The following is a 23036-nucleotide window of genomic DNA, read 5'->3' on the forward strand; positions in this document are numbered from 1 at the left end:
TAGAAGCCATTTTATAAATGGAGCTGGGAATTTTCTCTTTGGCAACCACTCCAAATGTAGCATTTGCCAGCCAGAGACTTAAAACACTTCACTTTTTCCTCCTGTCTTTTGTTTTTGTTCCCCTCATCATTTTGACTTCCTTCTCCTCCTTCTTCCTGCCCAATAGTCACTTTTTCTTCCCTCCTGCAATAAATACCTCACTTTATTTCCCAAAGTCCACTTAAAATGAAGCTTCTCTTTAGAGAAGTAGATGTACGGTGGCCTTCCTTAAATTCTCAAGTTGGTCTCATCTCTCTCCCTCTGTGGTCTGCACAGGAAAATCCTATACCATGATTGGGAAGGATGATTCCATGCAGAACCTTGGCATCATCCCCTGTGCCATCTCCTGGCTCTTCAAGCTGATTAACGAACGCAAAGAGAAGACAGGAGCCCGTTTCTCCGTCCGGATCTCGGCTGTTGAAGTGTGGGGGAAGGAAGAAAATCTGCGGGACCTGCTGTCGGAGGTGGCCACGGGCAGTTTGCAGGATGGCCAGTCCCCTGGCGTGTACCTTTGTGAAGACCCCATCTGTGGCATGCAGGTGACTGAGCCTGGAGCTTCCCCCTGCCCAGGGTGGGCGGCTGATCTCCACCTTGGAGACTTGGGGCACTTCAAGCTATGAATTACTTAAAATGTAAACTGGATAGGGTTAGCAGTGTTTACTTTAAAGTGGCCTGGAACTTTATAGCCTGCAGCTGTGGGGCCATCTGCTCCGCTAACCTAAATATTTGTACCTTAAATCTCACTGACAATGAGCAGGGACTACAATTGTTGGAACACTGGGGGCAAGTTTAATTCATCTTCTCTCCCCACCCACCCACCCCCACACACACTTTCCTAAAATATATGATTCTTCTTTTGTTTAACAACAAACTGAAATATTTACAGCATGGCACAAATAGCTGCAGCCAGTGCCGGGCCGTTTATAGCTTTATAAACTATGTTCCTGGCACTAGCCTAGAGCACGATTAGTATTGCTGTAGGAAGAACTAATAACCACTTTATAATTAGAGCCAAGACATAATTGCCAGACCTGGGGAAGCCAAGAATAGCTCCAGTTCTCTTCAAGATGAAACCCCAAGGGACTCACATTTCTCTCTGACCACCCTACCAGTATAGCAAAGGCAGATCCCTGGAGCTCTCTGGTGCATTTCCAACGGGCTGATAGAAACCTTATGACCACACCCAATTTGCCAATTGGAGAGTCCCCTCTTTTTAGTGAGATAATCAGGTTGACATGCATGCATTTCTTTAGAAAAAAAAAAAGGACTCAGGTATCAACTTGGTCCAAAGCATCAGCTATGCAAGACAGAGATAGTGATGGTGAGGACCCATCCCATGCACCTAAGGGATAGGGTAACAAAGACAAGGAAGCAGAATAAAATTAGAGAACAGTGAGTGGTGTAGTTTTGGGCTTTTTTTAAAATTGTTTAGTTTTTTTTTTAATTGAGTAGTGTAGTTTGACTAAAGAGAATTTTGAATTCTGCTAAGGAGTTGACATTTTCTTTGGGCACTAGGGAGCCACTGACAGTTTTCAAGCAACAGTTCCCTTGTATTGGGAAAATTACTTTGAAAGTCTTTCATAGAATGAATTGATGAAGGGGAAAATGCAGTCAGGGTGACCACCAGTTGGGAGGCTATTCAGTGGTCTAGGATGGAGGTGATGAGAACATGGACTATGCTTGGTGCCATAGGAAGATGGAAGAAAGGAGAGCTGTAAATGATAGGTCCTTAATGACCTTGGTAGGACGTGGCAATTGATTAGATATGGGGGCTGAGGGAGAGGGAAGAATTCAGGTTTCAAATCTAAATGAGTGGGGTAAAAATAGGAAATTTAGGAGGAGGAAAATTGAGAAGAAAATTGGATTTTTTCTATGTGATAGAATCTGTACTGTTTTAGCACTAATTCTTGTTCAGAGCTTCCTTGAGCTTTCAAGTATACTAAAACCTCAATTGACTGGCAAACTCAGGGTACTTGGCTTAATTGAATTTTTTGGTTAACTAAAGGTCAAGCAATAAACCCTCTTGATTTCAACACGTGGAAATTTTTTTTCCTAAAATGTATATCTATTTCCCTGCCTTAGTAATTAATTACAATATAGTTCACATAAATGAATCTTTCTTAGATAATTGAGATTGCTTCAGGGTCATTTTATGACTACTGATTCTTTTTGAAGGATAGTATAGCTATAGCAGCAGAAAGTAGAGATTAGATAGAATTTATAGCAGTCCCTGGACATATCCTAGGAATTGTTTTGTTTTTTGATATTCACTTTCTTTCCTATTGAAAGTGGAGTAGAGGGAAAATGATCCTTTTCTGAGGGTTCTGGTTAATCAGGGTTTAACTTTTCTTGGTAAATCCACTGCAGAGATCAGGATAAGCTGGGTGTTGTATTCTGGTTCATAAGTCTATCCCAAGTAAGATTTGAGAATCCTAAAAACAACCGAAAGAAGCTTAACCTTAAAATGATTTGAATAACAGTTTTCAACTCTCTTAAACAGTTTCATTAACCTTCTATCCCACCTTATTTTTGCTTATTGGGATTAGTAAGGAAGCTTAAAGTTGGCTTGAACAAAATAATAGGGGAAAAGTCACAGAGTCCAAAGCTTCAGCCTTTCTAATCAAAACTGCCCAAGTGCTCGATCCTGGGGACATCAGCACTGTCAACTCTGAAATCATGGTGGCTCACAGCCTACAGTCTCTTCTCAAAACAATAGAATATTTGAAGGAAGATGCAGCCATATCTCAAGTGTTATCATAGGTAAACATCACCACCTCCTCCCTCCTCCAGCACAGGGTGATTTATTCATCTTCTGTAGAGATAAGAGAGACCAGCTCTTCTCACTGAACCCTTTGCTTTTCACACCTGTTATACCACAATTGTTTTGGTTTGTAGTTTTTTTTTTTGAGGGGGTGCAGTTAAGACTAAAAGGTGTAAATACCTGCTTCATTTAAAAAATGTGTCAAGGTGAACAAGAGCCAGCGGGATTACACAATAAAACTACCATTTCATAAAATAGGGACAAATAGAGTGAAGAGGTGAAGATGATTCAAAGGTTATGAACCTGTGTGACAAGTTCTAGAGAGATGCAGGGAAGTTTGAAAGTAGGTAGATTTGGGGGGGAAGAATGAATTCTGTTTTGGAAATGTTAAGTCTGAATGCCTTCAGGACATCTAGCTTGAAAGATCCAATAAACTGTTGTGATAGAAGAGTAGAGAGGTCAGGAGAGAGACTAGGTCTGTTTATATAGATTTGGTGGTCATGTGAGTAGAGAAGACAGTTGAACCAGTGGGATCTGATGAACTCACCAAGAGAGAGAGTATAAAGAGAAATGAGAAGAGAGCCCAAGCTAGAACCTCAGAACACATCTCAGATTAGGGGGTGGTGCAAGCTAGATGGCATAGTGGATAGAGTGCCCCACCTGAAGTCAAGAAGACTCATCTTCCTGAGTTCAAATCCAGCCTCGGACACTTATTAGCTGTATGATCCAGGGCAAGTCACTTAACCCTGTTTGCCTCAGTTTCCTCATCTGTAAAATGAGCTGGAGAAGGAAATGGCAAACCACTTAAGTATCTCTGTGCCAAAAAACAAACCAACCCCAAAGAGGGTCATGAAGAGTCAGACATGACTGAAAACGACTCAACTACAATAACAAAAATGTATAGGTATACTGTTGAATAAATAATTTAAAGTGTCTGTCCTATGGGTGAGACAAAGTGCTCTACGAAGGGACTTCATTTCAGAGGCCCAGGGTTCAGACCTTGTAAGAGATTACAGACTGTGAGGGGCATGTGAGATCCAGAAAATAGAATAATAACATTTAAACCAGTACATCAATGGGAAGGAAATTCCCTTTCCCCCTCCCCTCCCCTAGGCTAAAGCTGACCACCTGGGGCATCTCCTGGTTCCCTTTTTCATTTTATCTTCATCTCTTGAATTATGTCTTACAGCTCCAGAACCAGAGTGAACTCCGAGCTCCCACGGCCGAGAAGGCGGCCTTCTTCCTCGATGCTGCCATTGCCTCTCGCAGGGGTAGCCAGCAGGAGTGTGATGAGGACGACCATAGGAACTCACATATGTTATTCACTCTGCATATCTACCAGTACCGAATGGAAAAGAGTGGAAAAGGTGGAAGTAAGTTAGCTGATTCTCTTTCCTTCTTCCTTCTCAGTGGCTTTCAGATCAGTTAAAAAAAATCATTTAAGGTTAAAGAAAGTTAAATGCCTACAGGGTGCCATGTACTATATGAGGTATTGAAAAGGCAAAGAGAAAATGTAAGAGTCTCTACCCTCAAAAGCTGGAGAGCTTTCCTACAATGCAGGAAGAAGTCGCCTGTCAGGAGAGGTTTCTCTAAGGTAGCAAGCAAAGAGAAGTCCAGAGAGTGAGTCCAGGCATGAGGGAGGATGTTAGTGACTTGCTCATGGTAAAACAGCTCATTAGTATCTGAATTAGGATTTGAACCCAGACCCTCTTAACTCCAAGTCCAACACCCTATCCACTATACCATCCTGCCCCTCCCTAATGTCTATCAGCTTTTATTGTTACAGAACAGGGATTATCATAGTTAATCTTCATAACAATATTGGGTGGTTGTTAGGGTGAGTGGTCTGCCTATTTTATAAGGAAACAGGCTTAGTTTAAAGGACTTGGAGAAGGGGGGGGGGAAGGGCCTGGCTTCTAATCAGGGTCTTCTGAATCGGAATTAAGTACTCTTGTCAATACCCTACATGTTCTCTTGCCTATCTGGTTGTGTAGAAGCTTTTAATCCAGCCACTGGCATAAAACACAGGATTTATATGACCTACCCCAAAAAACCCCCAAAAGCTATTATGATGAGAGAATGCCCAAGAAGAAGTAAAAAATATTTTTAACATATGCTTTTGAGATTCTTGTCCCATCTTTGTGAATAATCTTTATGCATGGGTCTACCCTTGCTTAAAAACCTCCAACAGTTCCCTTTTGTCTGCCAGAATAACTTCCAAACCCTTTCCCCTAAAATATCTTTCCATCTTAGCTTTCCAACCTGAATTCATGTTATGCCCCTCTGTGAACTCTACACTCCAGCTAAACTGAATTAGCTTGTACTGAGCACACTCGAAACTTGGCTAATTCCATGCCTTGGGAAGAAGGCTTTTTTCCTATGCCTAGAATGTCCTCCCTCCTTTTTTTTCATTGCTTGAATCCCTGCCCATCTTAAAAGCCCAATTCAAATGATGTCTTCTCTATGAAGTTTTCCCTAATTACCTCCTTAGTCATAGCTGGCCCCTTCAGACCTCACATTGCACATCATTTTAGAGTATATCATGTACCCTGGGGTGTTATGGTTATCAGTGTTTGTATCTTATTGGACAGTAAGCTCCATGAAGACAGTGGCCACATCACATTGAAACTCTTTTTCTCCTCTAACACCTAGCATAGCACTTGGCAAATAGTAGTTGCTTAGGCAATATTTGTTGGTGAAATAGTATGTAATGACAGTGGTGGCATTTGGGGCCAGCTGCAGGTACCTGCTACTGCTAAGGAGGTCCTCAGCTCTTGGCTCAACCCTAAGGATGCCTTGGCCTCCAAAAAGAGGGGTCAGGTTCTTTTTTTTCTCATCTTGAACTTTTTGGGGCCCCACTTCAGAGCCCCAAGGATAAATCACTTAAAGTTTGGGTTTGGTTCAAGTTTAGGGTCTCCCCAAAAGAGATTAGAAAGAGATTTAGTGTGTAATGTCGATCAGGTATAGGACAGAATGCTAGAAATGCAGTCAGGAAGACCTGGGTTCCAATCCCACTTCTGATTCTTGTTAGCTGTGTGGTTCTGGGCAAATCAGTTTCTTCTGTAAAATGGACTAAATAGCCTTTCCGGCCCTTTTCAGCTGTATATCTATGAGCTATTTATTTCCTCCATACAAAATAAATGCTTCCATATGAAAGGCTAAAAAAAACCAAACCTACATTATTCAGTAGTTTTCATTTGTGTTTGACTCTTTGTGACCCCATTTGGGCTTTCCTTGGCAAAGATATCAGAGTAGTTTGCCATTTCCTTCTCCATCCTGTTTTACAGATGAGGAAACCAAGGCAAGTGACTAGCCCAGGGTCAAACAGCTAGTAAGTGTCTAAGGCCAGATTTGAAGTCAGGAAGATGAGTCTTTCTGACTCCAAGCCCTACATTCATCCACTGATTGACCTAGTTGCCCTGGGCTGCTCTTCTGATTCTGTGACCAATTCAACACTCTGTCATAGAATTGAAGTAGGCTCATGGGGATCAATAAGAGGAATACTTCATCATCCCAAAGTTCCAGTACTACAGCACTGAGTGCTGTAATACTGTGCTTTTCCTCTGCATCCTAAGGACTACTGACCCTTTCCATCTGACTTGTGGCTGAAATCTCCTAATTCTTTTCCTATTAGAATTTGAGCTATTAGAGAGCAGAAACTGTCTCCTTTTCTATTTGCATGTCCAGTGATTAACACAGTGCTTTGCACTGTTAACAAAAAAAAATTAAAAACAAAATTCATATGTCTCCAGAAATAACTATGGAGGTCGAATACTTTTTTTCATGAAATCGCCTCCCAGGGACTCATTCCCATGAACGCTCCATGGGGTGTGCACCAAGCCAACCCCCAAAACGAATGGATTAATGACTGCATAAAATACATTTAGACCTGTTCCCATTCTTTGTTTCTCTCTTTTGAAAATGAGTCTGACATGACCAACCACCACATCATCTGAGGATGAGGATACAAATCAATTTTTTGGCTTTCAAAACTTAATACCTGTTAGAAACCAGGTTGATGGATGGTGTCAAAATGCATCTGTATGATCAGTGAGTCTAATGTAGTTTCTTCCTGCATGGCTCCTGTATCTATTATCCTACGGAAAGCATCCCCACTCTGCTATGTTGGGTTTGAAGCCATGCTGTGATTCCCAACATGGATAACTCCCAGCTCTGGCTATGTTCTTACTAGCAGTAGAGAGCAAAAGGTGCTTCTTTGCTCAGTACTTTTAAGAAAAGTACGCTCATTTTTGCAGACCAACACTTTCTCTGTTGTTAGAAGAATCCATAGTAAAGTCTTATCAGTTTCTCCTTACTCTGCTTGAAAATACTGGCCCAACTCCAACTACAAGGCTAGTTCCAAAAATCCTCTGTAGAGCTAAGAGCCTAATCTGAGAAAAGAGCTCATTAGCCAGTCAGTCAATCAACACACATTTATTAAGCATCTACTATTTGCCAGTCTATTAAAGGATGTTTTTTTTATTCCATGGAGTTCCCATGATACTGCTGTGATGCTTGTACTTATGATGCAACAGTTGAGAATTGATCTCTATAACACAGTTACCACAATTTCTTGAATAGAAATAATCTTGTAGGTGAAACCAATCAGAATACATATTCTCCATACTGTAATTACACCATAGGTCCTTTCCTTTCCCAGAGTTTCATATTGATAAACATGACTTGGAGAGGAAGTAAGAATTTCAGTCAGTGGTGAGAAGACAAAAATATTTTTAAACAGAACATTTTCTCCGCATTTCCCTCAAAAGATCTGGGTTCTACTTGGCAAATGACTCAGCTTGGTGGAGCAGTGGATAGAGTGCTGGACTCAGAGTCAGGAAGACTTGAGTTCAAATCCTGCCTCAGACACTTATGTAGCTGTGTAACCCTGGGCGAGTCACTTGACCTTTGTTTGCCTAGTTCCCTTATCTGTGAAATGGGGATAATAACAGCACCTACCTCCCAAGGTGATTTGTGAGAATGAAATGAAATATTTGTAAAATACTTTCTAGTCCTTAAAGTGCTATGCAAATGCTAGCTATCATTATATAAATGCTAGTGTAAAGGTATATGAAAAGATGATGGTTCTGATATTGAATATATCATATGTATATAGCTGGGAATCCGAAAACTATATGTATTTATTTCTTCCTTTCAAGCAGCTGTCAGTAATAAGGAGAAGCTATGGGGGATTGTTATATCTTTTTTTTTTAATGAAGTTGTTGTTGACTCATTTCAGACTCTTTGAGTCATTTGCAGACCCCATTTGTGGTTTTCTTGACAAAGACACTGGAGTAATTTGCCATTTCCTTCTTTAGCTCATTTTGCAGATAAGGAAATTGAGGTAAGCAGGGTTAAGTGACTTGTCCAGGATCACACAGCTAGTAAGTATCTGAGGCTGGACTTCAACTCAGGTCTTCCTGATTCCAGGTCCAGTACTCTATCCATTGTGCCATCTAGCTGCCCTTTAAGCAATAAGTGGACCTCAAAAGATCCACATCTTGAGCAAATAGGCTTCTCAGCCACACTGGACAGAGAATCCCAGGAGATAAAACTTCTTAGGTAATCTTTTCATCCTTCTGTTTGCACTAAGCAAAAAGCATTATAATAAAAACCATGTTTTTCCTGCTTTTGAAGTATTCCCATAACATCAGAAAGAGGGAATATTGTAGTTCTGCTTTCAAACTTGGTTATAAAAGCATATTGGGATCTGGAATAGGAAGGGAGCATCAACCCCGACCTTTAGGTGCTATCAGACTATTTACTCAAGGATTTCATTTTGTCTGGGGCCTATTATTTTTTTTAAACTGTCAATCCTTTATATGCTCTTAATATTTGCTAAATCTTAAACATCAAAACTATCACCTTTCCATGTACAATATATGGAAGATCAGCTTTCTTTTTTTTTTCCAACTCCAACTTTAGAAAAATACTGAAGGGACTGTCATCATAATTAGCTTCCAAGAGCTTTTACAGAGACATTTTAGTGTATCAGAAATGGAAAGAAAAGGAGGAAAAAGAGATGGTGGCCTGATGGCAATAAATGATAGCTACCTGCCTACCAAAAGGGCATGGAAGGAGAGCTGTGTGGGAAGGGACCAGGAGGCCTGTATCTGTAGTGCCTGAGCAGTACACTTTTCTACAATTCTCTATACATGTTTGAGTTCAGTGAATTTACATCTGTTTAAAATGTAATGAGATGATTTAGTGTGTTGTTTAAAATGGAAATTTTGTTTACTTATATTTAAGTAATAATCCCCCTGGACCTAGCAGCCAGAACTCAATTAAGGGAAGGTTTATTAATTAGCCACCCTGCAGCGAAGAGGAAGATGGAGCATGCTTCTATTAACTGGCCGTTATGAGTGAAGATGGCTGATTTGATATATCAGTCATACAGCTGCTGAACACTCTGCGTGTGCGCATGCGTGCTCACACACACACAAGCATACACGTACACACATTTAAGACTTTCCTATTTCTAGACATAGCTGAATCTCTAGAGAAATGTCATTCTTTTCCAGATGTCAGTAAGGAAGGGTTTTTTTTTTCTGTTGTAAAAGATATATTTGCCTACATGATTTGGGTATATTCTAAACCAATTGCCCTATTACAGTGCTTCTTACATTGGGCTGTCCCTTCGAGTAGAAAACCAAGTTAGATATTCCTAGACAATTCTAAGTTCTAAGAAAGGGTTCTTTGATCTATGATGGAAGGAAGGAAGGAAAGAAAGAAAGAAAGAAAAAAGAGTAGGAAGGAAGAAGGGAGAAAAGAGAAGGAAGGAAAGGAGGGAAGAAGAAAGGAAAGAAAGGGAAAGAAGGTAGAGAGTTAAAGAAGAGAGAAAAGAGAAGGAAGAGAAAGAAGAAAGAAGGAAGGGAAGGAAGAGAAGGAAGGAAAGGAGGGAAGAAGAAAGGAAAGAAAGGGAAGGAAAGTAGAAAGTAAAGAAGGGAGAAAAGAGAAGGAAGAGAAAGAAGAAAGAAGGAAGGGAAGGAAGAGAAGGAAGGAAAGGAGGGAAGAAGAAAGGGAAGGAAAGTCGAGAGTAAAGAAGGGAGAAAAGAGAAGGAAGGGAAAGAAGAAAGAAGAAGAAAGGGAAGGAAAGGAGGGTAGAAAGAAGGAAGGAAGAATTTAAGTGCCTACTCTGTGCCAGGTACTGCGGTGCTTTACAAACATTATCTCATATGATCCTCAGAGGTAGGTGCTGTTGTTATCCCCATTTTACAGGTGAGGAAACTGAGGCTGAAAGGGATTAAGTGATTTGCCCAACATCACATAGCCTGTAAATTTCTGAGGCAGGATTTAAACTCATGTCTTCCTGACTCTGGACCCAGGGCTCTATGCAATGTCCCTATGTAAGCATACTCTTGGCATTAACTGGTACTAAGAAGTCACACTGTTATTTGTCATTCACTGATTCAGTAAGTATCAGGTGCCTCCTGTTTCAGAGTGCTGTGCTAAGGACCAGGCTGTAAGATATCCAGAATTCAGTAAGACAGAGTCGTGGTCTGTATGGAACTTATAATCCAGTAGAGGAATACGGAATAAATACAGACAACCCTAATACACATTCTAAGTGCATTAGAGATGTTTTTTCAAGTGCTTTATGAAGTCCAAGGAGCAAAGTCATAAAGGACATGACATTTGAGTTTAATTTTAAGAACTAGGAATTCAATAAGGAAAGGCAGGGAAAGGGGTATTACAGTCATAGGGAAGAGTCAGCAAGGGCACAGAGGTAGGAGAACATACTAGGTAAGTTTTAGGGACTAAATCAGTTTGTCTGGAACGCAATGTGTGAAAGAAAGGAGTACCAGTTGAATCTGAAGAGGTGAAACAGCATTGTTGGGGGTGCAGTTGGGAGAAGAGTGTGGAGCTATAAATGATATAAACGGGCAATCAGATGAACAAGGTTCCAGTAGGGTTTCAAGGCTTGCTTAGGGCTGTTACAGATTTATGCTTGATAACTTATTTATAAGTATTACTCCCTCTGCAGTTTATAGGGGGGAGCCTGAGCTCTTAAAAGGCATTGCATGGGCCATTTCTTGCACTTGTCTGCAAGGCTGATAGGATCATTTTCCCAATCTTTTATTTTTTTCTCCTTCAATTCTTAACTCCTTCTCTTCCAAAGCATGGTCTAGAAGATCTCAAGAGGTCATGGTATCCAGAATGGCAGCATTTTCAAGGTGGAAATAACCTTAAAGATCTAACTAGCCCAATACTTTTTTTTTCTTTTTTGTGAATGAGGAAATAAAGGCTTTTAGAGGTTCGATAAGATGTTTGATGTCACAGATCTAGTTAGGGCAGAGCCAAAAATTAAAACTCTGCTCCTGTGACTTCAAGGCCATTTTTATTTGTGCATTTCTCTGTCTCTGTCTCTCTGCCTCTTTCTGTATGTGTACACACACACACACACACACACACACACACAGAGAAAATCCTGGCAGCTCTGACTGGTCTACTTTTCAATAGGGAGTAGTCACTCATTGTATCTGACAACATGCCTCACAAAGTGAGTGAAATTAGCCTATTACTTTCTGGTGATGATCAAGGTTTATTGTGAGTTAATTCCATTTAGTACAAATCTAGATTTAGAAACCTTGGGGATAGGAATGCTAGAACCCAAGCAGAGCTCTGAACAAGGTAAAGCAGGTTCAGATGAAGTTCAGACCTACAGCCTAAGACTGACAGAATCCTAGAGACAGAGAATGAGGCTTCTAGATATCTCCCTTTCTCTCCCCCTCCCCCCATAATTAACTGCACTTATAGTTTCATTCATTTAAAAATAATTTCTCTCCTGTCCCCTGGGGTGATATGGTTTCTCGCTAATGGGCAAATGATCTGAGTCCATTTAGCTCATCCCTGCCACCCCAGATTAAGCGAAACATGTGAAGTTCCAAATTCTGTGAAGGCTCCAATTCTAGTTTCCCTGGGTGACAGTAGGCAACCTCTGGTAGAGCCCTAAGCTCATTTGCTGTTGTCTAAAAGTACACTCCTCATCCTGAGTCACTTGTGTATAATTATGAATGCTTTATAACATTCTTATAGCATGGTGTAAATGAGCTCATTTGTTCTGTGCATCCTTATCAGGATGTATTGGAGTGTTTTTTGATTCAGTTAAATCAGCTGAACTCTTAAGGTCAACAAGGGCACACTGGGCCCTCTCTTTCCCCTTCAATCTGTGATGCATACCAATATCCTGTCTGTATAATTAGGTTGCGGTCTCTCTCTCTCTCTCTCTCTCTCTCTCTCTCCTCTCTCTCTCGCGCGCGCGCGCGCGCGCGCGCACTCTCTCGCTCTTGTTCTCTTTCAACTGAGTAATTCATTGTCTTAAAAGTAATTATTTCCTTATTTGCCATAGCAAATCTTTTGAGATAGAGAAATGTTGGGAAGGAGGTAACATTAGCCTATTTATAAAATAGGGATAAAATATACTTTTATTAAGCATGAAATCTTATTAGACATAGGGCTCAAAATTGCCTTTCTAGACCAGGAGTAGACAATGGGACCTAGGGTGGGATAGAAGCAATTAGGCCTAAGAAAGTAATTTGAAAATGTCTTCATCTCACACCTATTCAAGCCATTATAGGAAGCCTTGTGGTCTGGTAGAGAAAACACTGGGTCTAGAATCAAAGAATCTGAGATCAAATCCTGCCTCTCCCTACTTATGTGCCCGTGGGAATTAATTTTGTCTCAAAGCTACTTTTTCCAGTGATCCATAATAATAGAGAACAGAGAAAGTCAGAATAGTAGTAGCAGCAGCACCAACAATAGCAGTAACAACACCAACAGCAGTAGTAGTAACTGTGTAATTAGGCTGCAGGGTTTTTTTTTTCTCTAAACTGAGTAATTTATTATCTTAATAATAATAGCTCACATTTATGTAACACTTTAATGTTTGTAATGAACTTTACATGTATTATCTCATTTGAGCCTCACTATAGTTCCCTGATATAGGATCTACTATTAGCCCCATTTTATAGATGTGGAAACAGGCTGAGAGAGACTAAGTGACTTGCCCATGGTCACCCAGCTGGTACATATCCAAGGCACAATATGAGCTCCGGTCTTCCTGATTCCGATACTAACAAACTGTCCGTTTTACCACCTATCAAGTGACAGAGATGTGTGTACAGAATCAGTCCTTGGCATCTAGTAGAGTCACACTCAGACACGTTCTGGCCGCCATTCACTTCTCTCCCATCTCCCCCCATACCTAAACCCTTTGACTGAAATCTTCTTTGACTGGTGCTTTACCACTGTTGACATTATATTGTAAGCTCCTTGAGGGAAGGGATTGTCTTTTTATTAATTGTATTCCCAGCATGTGGCAGAGTGCCTGGTACATAGTAGGTGCTTAATAAATGTTGATTGGATATTGGATTTGACAGATTGTTACCTGAACAGTGAAAAGGTATTAGATTCAGGATTACGTCAGATGAGCAATAAGCAAATGGATAATTGAGAATTAACCATACGGAGAATTGTGATCAGAATTGTCCAGGACTTGCTTAGTCCAAATAGTAACGAGGTACCATGGTGTTTTCCCATATTACAAGTTTACTTTCTCTGGGCTTCTACCGAGCTCAGCTTGTAGGAGCCAAGCATTGAGATAGCAGGAACAATTTTTAAGGATGAGAAGCAATAGGGAGTGAGGTTTGTTGAACAGAAGTTAACAGGACCCCCAATGTTTATTACTCCCAGACATGACTTCAGTGGGATTTCTTAGTAGGTTGTGATGATCAGAGTCTTGTGCCCAGACTGGAATATGTGTGTGTTGATGAGGAGTTTTTCCAGGAAGTTCTATTGAGGATCATTCAGCATCAGCCCAAAGCTAACCACTGACCCCTCCTGTCTTTTCTCTCTTTCTCTCTCTCCTTGTGGCAGTGTCCGGAGGTCGAAGCCGCTTGCATCTGATTGACCTAGGCAGCTGTGTCAAAGCTCTCAGCAAAAATCGAGAGGGTGGTTCAGGCCTGTGCCTGTCCCTATCAGCCCTGGGAAATGTCATCCTTGCTCTGGTCAATGGCGGCAAACACATCCCTTACAAGTAAGTGACTCTCTCCGTCCAAAGCCAGTCTGGGTGAGCTTCATACAGTTGGAGTTTGGACAATAGAGCTTGATGCTGTGAGCCCAAAGGTGGTTGGGAGTGACGGCCGGGTGTAGAAACACAGAGGCAGAGGGAAGCCTCAGTTTCATTATCCAGTCAGGACCAGGAACTGGAATACATTACCTGTAGTTCAATACATTGTTTTCCTGAGCCAGGGTCTGAGAACAGTAGCCAATATTGTTCAGTTGTTTCGGTTGTGTTCAACTCTTTGTGACCCCATTTGGAGTTTTCTTGACAAAGCTACTGGAGTAGTTTGCCATTTCCTTCTCTAGCTCATTTTATGATGAGGAAACTGAGAAAAACAGGGTTAAGTGACTTGCCCAGAGTCACCCAGCTAGGAAGTGTCTCAGGAGGTTTTGAACTTGGGTCCTCCTGACTCCAGGCCTGGTACTCCATCCCCTGCACTACCTGGGTTCCTAGCACATAGCAGGCACATAATAAATGTTTATCGATTGATCCACGTGAGGTACTCACTAGTCAAGACAATTGGGCTTCAGAGAAGAAATTCTAGAGATGAAAAGGTTAAGTGCTCCAGCTCTAAATCTATAATTATGATTGTAAAAAGTAAAATATGAAAAAAAAATTAGCAGGATGCTTCAGTGAGTAGAGCACTGGCCCTGGAGACAAGAAGACCTGAGTTCAAATCCAGCCATAGATATTTATTAACTGTGTGACCCTGGATGAATAAAGTCTGTCTGCCTCAGTTTCCTCATCTACAAAATAGGGATAGTAATAGCCGCTACTTCCCAGGGTTGTCGTGATTATAAGATGAGTTAATATTTGTACTTTTTTTTTTTTGCAAACCTTAAAACAGTATATATAAATACTAGTTAATAGTTAAGCATCACTAATAAAATTAATCACTTGACAAGTTATTTAACCTGACTAGATCTCAGTTTCCTTATCTGTTAAATGTAAAGATTGGACTTAATGACCTTTCAGGACCCTTCTGGCATTAAATCTGTGAACCTATGATTATTAATAAAAGTAGTGAAACATGAAAATGTTGTTTTTTTAAGTTAAGGTTCACCAATAAAATCAAGTGTTATTGTGAGCAACCAGGCTGTGAAGGGCCCTGTCCTCTGGGAGAATTTTAAAGAATATGAAACAGAATGATCTTTCACCCATTCAAAAAAAGATTTCCTTCAGTTCCAACATTCCTCCTTTCCACTCCCTCCTTCATGGGGTAAAAGTGAAGTGTCCTCATTCTTTCTGTAGACACAGACATACAAAATCTCTGTTTATTCCATCTAGAATCTAGAGAGCATTCCTCACCACTGTGACCTTAGCCCAGCAAAGCCATGGGCATCCAAGAACTCCATCTGCTGCCAGACCACTTCAACACACCACATGTTGGTCTAGCTGGGATGAGGGAATGTCTAGTGCCACGTACACATAATGCCCAATGGCCTTGCATCCTGGCTGGTGCCTTCTATCCTAGAATGCTTGTTTGCCAGCTTGTCAGGACTCAGTAGAAGTAGAGAGATTTCCATTGTTCCTCAATCCTTAACACCCCATCATGGAACTTGAGGTTTCGTCTAAGGCATCTTTCACAACCTCCTTCCGCCAGAGAAGCAGCTACCTTGGTACCAAATTCCAGGTTTGGTTTCAAGGGCATTGAAATGTGGAACCAACTGAGTTGCTTACCCCTTCTTGATGATAAGAAAGCCGAGGTATGGATTTGCCCAGAGCTACCCAGCCACATAGTACCAAGAGCAAAACTGGGATCCTGTCTCACAGCTTTGGAGACTTTGGCATCTTTTTGATTCCTCTGAGCCAATCCCTTCCCCTTTCTCATCAAGCTTTATAAAATATGAGCTGCCTTTCCCCAGCACAGCAGGAGGGATTTAACACAGCAGGATGGCCCCAGTTTCTTTTCTAAATTCAGCCAGAACTCTAAAGCTGTATTATGCAGCTTTGTGTGAGCATGCTAAAATGCCCTGCCTAGTGCCAAACCGTATTCTCGCTATTTGTATGTCTCTTAGAGAAACAGTTTCTTTTCTTGCAATTTTAAAAATCTTGTTCCTGTTTACTTAAAAAAAAAAGAATCCAGAATACCACTGCCCTCCCCCCTCTTCCAATTTCCCCCATCCCCCAGATGCTCGATTTGTCACACTCAGCAACACTCTGCTTGGAACCTGCATTATTATGGCTTGCTTCTGGGAAATTAACCAAAATGTGTACGGAGGGGATATGTTCTTTCCTCATTTCTCTTCATCATGGTCCCAGACCATTTGTCATGTGAGTGAGTTAGGAAGTGAGGTTGGATTCATTACCCATCCCAGGCACTCCCCCAGGCACTGTAGACGTGCCCTAAATGATTCTGACTTCGCCGATGATGCAGCTTTGGCAGGCGGCAAGCAGATGTACGGGCATTAGCAGGGAGGATAGCTTCCCATCATCGGCCATCATGTCGTTATAGGCTCACTGTCCCTTCTGAAACCTCATAAGTCAGTCCTAAGGGAAGATGGGTATGGGGTGAAGGGATAGCCTTGGGCAACTCCATATGGACAAGCTGAGGAGGTCTCTGCCTCACTTTGAGAGGAGTGTGGTAGATCAAACAGACTACTAGATTTCTTAGGACCAGGACACATCAGGTTCCAAGTCTAATTTTTCTTGACCTTGGACAAGTCAGTTAAGATAATAGTAATTATAATAGCTGGCATTTGTATAGTGCTCACTGTGTACCAGGTACCGTGCTAAGCACTTTACAAATATCTCATATGATCCTTACAACCCTGGGAGGTAAGTGCTATTATTATCCCCATTTTATAGATGAGGAAACTGAGGCAGACAGAGGTTAAGTAACTTGCACCAGAGTCACACAGCTAGTAAGGTGTCTGAGGCTGGATTTGAATTCAGGCATAAATCCTAGTTCAAAAGCTCTTTATCCTAGTGAGTTTCAGACTAAGCAAACACCACATGGTTCTGTCTGGGGATTAACTATGTCATATACGGCTTCCAGTTCAGTGGAATTTGTGGTTTAAGAAATAATGAGGGGGCAGCTAGGTGGTGCAGTGGATAGAGCACCAGCCCTGAAGTCAGGAGGACCTGAGTTCAAATCCGGCCTCAGACCAAACACTTGACACTTACTAGCTGTGTGACCCTGGGTGAGTCACTTAACCCCAATTGCCGATAGATAGATAGATAGATAGATAGATAGATAGATAGATAGATAGATAGATAGATAGATGGATGGATGAATAAATAAGAAATAATGAGGAAAGCCCTTCAGAACGTAATAAACAGTTTAGCAGACATATGTGTCTTCTGGCGTGATTGATGATGAGTAAGGCAAGTGAGTAATATTGGAAGTTCAAATTCAGCTGTTATTTGTGAATTTGTAATATTTAATGAATACCTGCTTACATTGGACAGCAGAAACAGGGTCTGGAAATATCTCAATGGGCTACATGTACTCAAATGAAATTTAATAGGGATAAAAGTAAAGTCCTATACTTGGGTTCCAAAAATCAACAGAATAATATTTGACTAGAGAATAATCGTTCATGTGAAAAAGACCTGGGATCTTTAGTTTAATGCAAGCTGATATGAGTTAACAATGTTAACATGACAGACGAAAGAAGGTAACGTGAATTTAAGCCATGTTAGTAGGAGCAAATGTTCAGGATAAAGGAGATGTGATGTTCTCACTGTGTATCATTCTGGTTAGACCAGGTCTGGAGTATTGTGTACAGTTCTTGATGGCAGTTTTATGTTAGTCCTAAGCCAGCCATGCCTGCCCATTCTGTGCCATTCTTGCCCACGTCTGCCCCCAAGTTCACCAAAGAGACTTCAACACCATATTCTAGCAGGACATCATTACTTTCTCTTGTTATATTGTGAAGATACCAGTGGGGTAGATAGACTGTCCAGTAGTTATTAGAGGAAACTAGGTGACCTGACGGATTGCTGGACCTGGAATCAGGAAGACCAAAGTTCAAACCCAGCCTCAGACACTAACTGTGTGACCACAGGCAAATCACTTAACCTCTGTCTTCCTCAGTTTTCTCATCTATAAAATGGGGATATTAATAGCACCTTCCTGTGTAACCCTGAGCAGTTCACTTCACCTCTGTTTACCTCAGTTTCCTCGTCTATAAAATAGGGATAAGAATAGTACTTACCTCCCTAGGTTGTTGTGAAGTTCAAATGAGCTAATATGTATAGTGCTTCACAAACCTTAAAGCACTGTATACATGCTAGCTATTGTTATCATCATCATCATCCCTTGTGCTTAACATGTGCCTTTCTCATGATTCTTTATTTGTTATGGGTCATAGCCAGCTCAGTGTGCTTTCCCAGAGTCCTCAGTATGATAACTCCTTTTTAACTCTTCAGAGGCTATAATAAGTTCCATGACTCATAGTCAGCAATAGTAAGAGGAGACTCCTTAACAATTAAAGCTATACAGAAGCAGAATTGGCTACTGAAAAGAAGATGGTGTCCCGTCTCTGGAGGTCTCCAGGTGAACACTAGATACCAACTTGTCCAAAAAGGCTAGAGAGAAATTTCCTAGTTAGGTTGGACTAGGTAGCCCTTAAATTCCCTCCCAAACAAGAAGTCTTAAGAGTTAGAGGACATTAACATACATCATCATCCAGTAATAGGTACGACGTGCATCTTCATAGGAAGCAGTCAGCATCAGTTAACAGCAGCAGGTTCGATATTTTTGAAGACTCTTGAATGTGCTATACCTGACATGTGAAAATCATACCCATGATTCCCTGAAGAAATACTGTTTCCTTGCACCTCCAATAAGGAGGCACTGGGGTTGCCTTCCTGTCATAAGAAGATAAGGTCTAGAAATGCCAGAGAAAAGAGGCTCAAACCCCAAATATACTGATCATAATTAATTGCATGGTCCTTCATGGGATCATAGATCCAGAACTGAAAGAGACCATCTAATCCAGTCCCCTCATTTCATAGATGAAACTGAAACCTAGAAAGATGAAAGGACTTACTTGGGCACATCACTCCAATAGTAAATGGCAGAGCCTTGATTCAGACTCGGGTTCTGTGATGACATGACCATTGCTCTTCCCATAGTACTGCTCTGACTGCAGCATTAAAACTTCTCTCAGGAAGGTGGAGAAAGTCCCTCAGAAGATGAGGAGATTGTTTCTCTAGGCTTGAATGCACATGGTTTTCATTTTCATAAAAATGCAATGATTTAGGAATGGGTCAGGGAAAATGCACAAGAAACAAAATCCTGGCATTGGTCAAACCTCCACCAAATTTAGTTAGGAGAGTATGCAATAGAAAGAGACCCTAACTCTGTTGTGTGTGTGTGTGTGTGTGTGTGTGTGTGGTGTGTGTGTGTGTGTGTAAGATATTCACATATATTTAGAATCACTCAAAGGCACATTACTACTGCATTATCTCTTCTTGATTTACAGGAAAAACGTCAATTTAGTCCCATTTATACAAATTCAAGGCACAAGTTTGGAGAGAGAGAGAGAGAGAGAGAGAGAGAGAGAGAGAGAGAGAGAGAGAGAGAGAGAGAGAGAGAGAGAAGGAGGGGGAGAGAGAAAATCTCAGGTTGCTAGGCAACAACAACAGTGATAATTCATAGTAATACTGTTTTAGAAATAATCATTTTTATACATTTTAATGACTATGAGAATGTAAAAAAAAACTGTTTGGAAAACTATAGAGAGAGACCAGACTCCACCTCCCTTTCTTTCTTTTCTTTCTTTTTTTGAAATTCTGGCTTTTCTTCCTTTTTTCCTCTAATGCTGCCCTCGTGTTTACGCTACAGGCATACTGCTTCCATTAAAGCTACCAGGGGCATCCTCGTATTAAATCATGGTACTCCCCAGCTCCTCATTTTTAAAAGTTTAGGAAATAGCACCTGGTCAGTTACCTGTGTAAAGTTCATTACCAGACATGCAGCTTAGCTAGTAGTGGGGCCATGTCCTAGCCATAATGTCAGGATCCCAAAGCCCAGGGTTTCAGTAGCTTTTATGTGGCTAACTTCTTGGATGAGTCTGAACATACTATTCCATATATCCTCAAGGGGATTGATTCCTGCTCTCTTCCTAGTCCCCAATGGCTTGTCCTCCAATTCATGCTTAGGAAACTACTTGAAGAAGGGGATCATAACATTATCCTTCTCATGTCCCTGGTGGTGCCTGGCCTAACCAGCCAGACCTAGGTAAAAAACACGAGGAGAGCAAAATGTAGCTGTCCCTTGTCCATTTCATCTCATCATGTCTTTCTTCCCTGGCCATCCAGTACCCTAATGCTGACTTCCAAAGACATCCTTGCCTTCATTTTTCTGTGCCCATGGCCCAGACATTGGAACTTAAGATCTAGAGGTGGCAGGTACCTTAGAGATCATCTAGTCAAACCACCTCATGTTACAAATGAGAAAACAGAGTCCCTGATAATCTAAGTGGCCTGCCCAAGATCACACAGCCACTAAGAAGAAGAATCTAGATTCAAATCCAGCCCTAATGACTCAAGATATACTGATCTTCCTATAAACCACTGATTTCTTTTAATCTATTTCAAATGCTTTACATACTTTAAGACCCTGTGTATTGCGAATATAAATTGTAATGATTCCCTTTTTTATTGATCCTCTGATAGGAAGCTAGGTGGTAGAGTTGAAAGAGCATAAGACTTGGAGTCAGGAAAACCTGAATTTGAATCCTGCTACAGACATTGGCTGTGTGACCCTGGGCAAGTCATTTAAACTCCCTTAACCTCAGTTTCCTCATCTGTAAAATGGAGGTAATAAGTTGCACAGGCGGTGACAACCTTCTTAGATGTTATTTGAATGCTCATTGTACTAGTAAAACCAGAGGTCCAATCTCTAGTGACCATAGATTTAGGCCTGGAAGCAACCTTAGAGTTCCTCTAGCCTAATTCCCTTCTTTTCAAGATAGGAGACCTGAGGCCCAATGAGATGAAGTGACTTGCCCCAGGTTAAGTGGCAGGTTTTAGATTCAAACCCCGGTCCCCTACTCTTTCTACTGCAACATACTTCTCCTTATCTGTGTATTAACATGACTGCATGGTTAACATGGTCACTACAGTACTTACTATAGATTCAAATCTGAGTGATAAATATTAGAACACACATTCTCAATGGGCTTATGTTGTAGACCAGCCCGGGAGCTCTCTGGGCTTCCTATATTTCCCTTTTAGAATCACTGATGTGTACAATGTTTCAGAGTCTTCACAAGGAAGGTACCCCGTCGTTCCCACCTTTGTAGTTGATTAAATTGTTCATTCCTAATAAATCCAACTGAGAGGTAAACACTTGGGTCTGAATGGTACAAGAGGCAGAACAGTGTGACCAGAGAAAGATTTCATAGAGGAGGTGGTTTGAATTAGATGTGAAAGATGGATAATATAGATTGGCCAAGAGGATGGGCAGGGGGGAAAGCAATGAACAAAGAAAGCCAGGAATTACCATGGGGTCTTGGGACTTGTTTGTGAGCTGATTAGAATTGGAAGACTCTTGTTGGGGAGGAGTGACAGATAAGTTTTGGGAGCCTAAGGTAGACCAGATGATGGAGGATCTCTAATGTGAGGCTACAGTATTTAGGCTTGATCTAATAAACAATTGAGAACCATTGTAGACTTCTTATTAGAGCAGTGGCCCATCTTTCCCATCTCTGTGCATTTTTGTTACCTTTGAAATAACCTAAGCCTTCCCCCACCATCCCCTACTCTCTGTACATTGAAATCCCATCTGTCCTTCATGGGCCAGTTCAAGCATCATCATCTCCTCCATGAAGTTTAGGCTGATTGTGACCTCTGTATCAGAAGTAATCCCTCCCTCTGACCTCTCATAGCATCTTATACATACAAGATTTTTAACATTAAAACTCTTTAATAACTCTTTTAACATTAATTGTACATTCTGTGATGTACCCTTGCATTAAAGTTATTTGTGGACATATCTTTATTTCTGCTACTAAACTCTAACTACTTGATGTCAGGGACTCTGTTGCTTGTCATCTGTGTGCCCCTAATACCTTGCACTGAACTAAAAAAAAAGAACTAAGAGGCATTTGACAAACTTTTGTTGAGCGCAGAAGGAAAGAGGGAAGAAAAAGAAAAGGAAGTAAGGAAGAGGCAGAAGAGGAAGAAGGAAGCAGGGAAGGAAGGAGGGAGGGAGAGAAGAAGGAAGGAAGTTGAGTTGAGAACAATGAATAGCTAATGAATTTAAGAAGGTTCTGGATGAGCACAGACTTAAGGCTAGAATGAGGGGCTAAATCTTAGATGATGAAATTTATTGGAGATGAAAGTAATAGTAAAGAAAGACATAGCAGCCAAAAAAAAAATCTAATTCAATCTTTGCATAAAAAAGACCAATAGTATTTAGAATGAGGGAACTGGTAGTCTTGGTGGACTTTGGCCTGGCAAAACCACCTCTGCAACGTCCTCTTCATTTCTGGGTGCAACATTTTAGGAAGCACATTGACAAGCTGCTGGACTCCCAGACTAGTGAAGAATCTTCAACTCTTTTTATCTATGGACGGTTAATGGACCTGAAAATGCTTAGCCGGAAAAAGAGAAGACTTTAGGGGACATGGCAGATACGTATTCAAGTTATATGGAAGAGAGATTAGTTGTGTTCTCTTTGGCCCCAAAAGGAGGACTGGAAGCAGTGGTGGAAGATGCAGAAGACTAGATTTCAGTTTAATGTAAGAGGAAACTTACTAACAGTGAGTACTGGCTGAAAATGGAAGGGGCTGTTTTGGAAGGAAGTAAATTCCCTATTACTGGAGGTTTTCAAATGGAGTGTGGGTGACCCCTTGTCAGGGATCATAGAGAGTGAGTTCCTGTTCAGATGTAGGTGGTACTGGGTGACCTCTGTGGGTTCTTCCAACTCTGAGATCCTCTGATCTGTATCAAATCTTATACTTGGGTTTAAAAAACCATATAGGGAGGTGTGGCTAGATAATAGTTTATAATTTTTAAAAAAGCTTAAGGTTTGAGTGACATGCTAGCTGAACAAGAGTCAAAGCATAACATGGTAGCCAAAGAGGTTAAGGTGATGCTAGGGGTTGTATCCAGAATCCTTCTAGGTGCCTGAGCCCAGACTGACTCATCCCTTACCCTGGGCAGGAAATAAACACTGAAGGTCAAGAGACTTCAGTTCCAATCTCAGTCCTACCCCTA

General features: G+C 41.1%; 1 protein-coding gene across 2 annotated transcripts in view; it reads left to right on the forward strand.

Moving 5' to 3' along the window:
* The window catches only part of KIF26B (kinesin family member 26B), a 622963-nt gene that overhangs the window by 524166 nt on the left and 75761 nt on the right, over positions 1 to 23036 (forward strand). For both annotated transcript variants that reach the window (XM_020982108.2, XM_020982110.2), the window contains 3 exons: positions 316 to 578; positions 3990 to 4173; positions 13676 to 13835. In XM_020982108.2, coding sequence (XP_020837767.1) covers positions 316 to 578; positions 3990 to 4173; positions 13676 to 13835 — 607 coding nt within the window. The remainder of the gene's footprint in view (positions 1 to 315; positions 579 to 3989; positions 4174 to 13675; positions 13836 to 23036) is intronic.

The sequence above is a fragment of the Phascolarctos cinereus genome, unplaced genomic scaffold (assembly GCF_003287225.1).
Source record: "Phascolarctos cinereus isolate Bilbo 61053 unplaced genomic scaffold, phaCin_HiC Scaffold_5;HRSCAF=322, whole genome shotgun sequence".
Taxonomy (NCBI): domain Eukaryota; kingdom Metazoa; phylum Chordata; class Mammalia; order Diprotodontia; family Phascolarctidae; genus Phascolarctos; species Phascolarctos cinereus.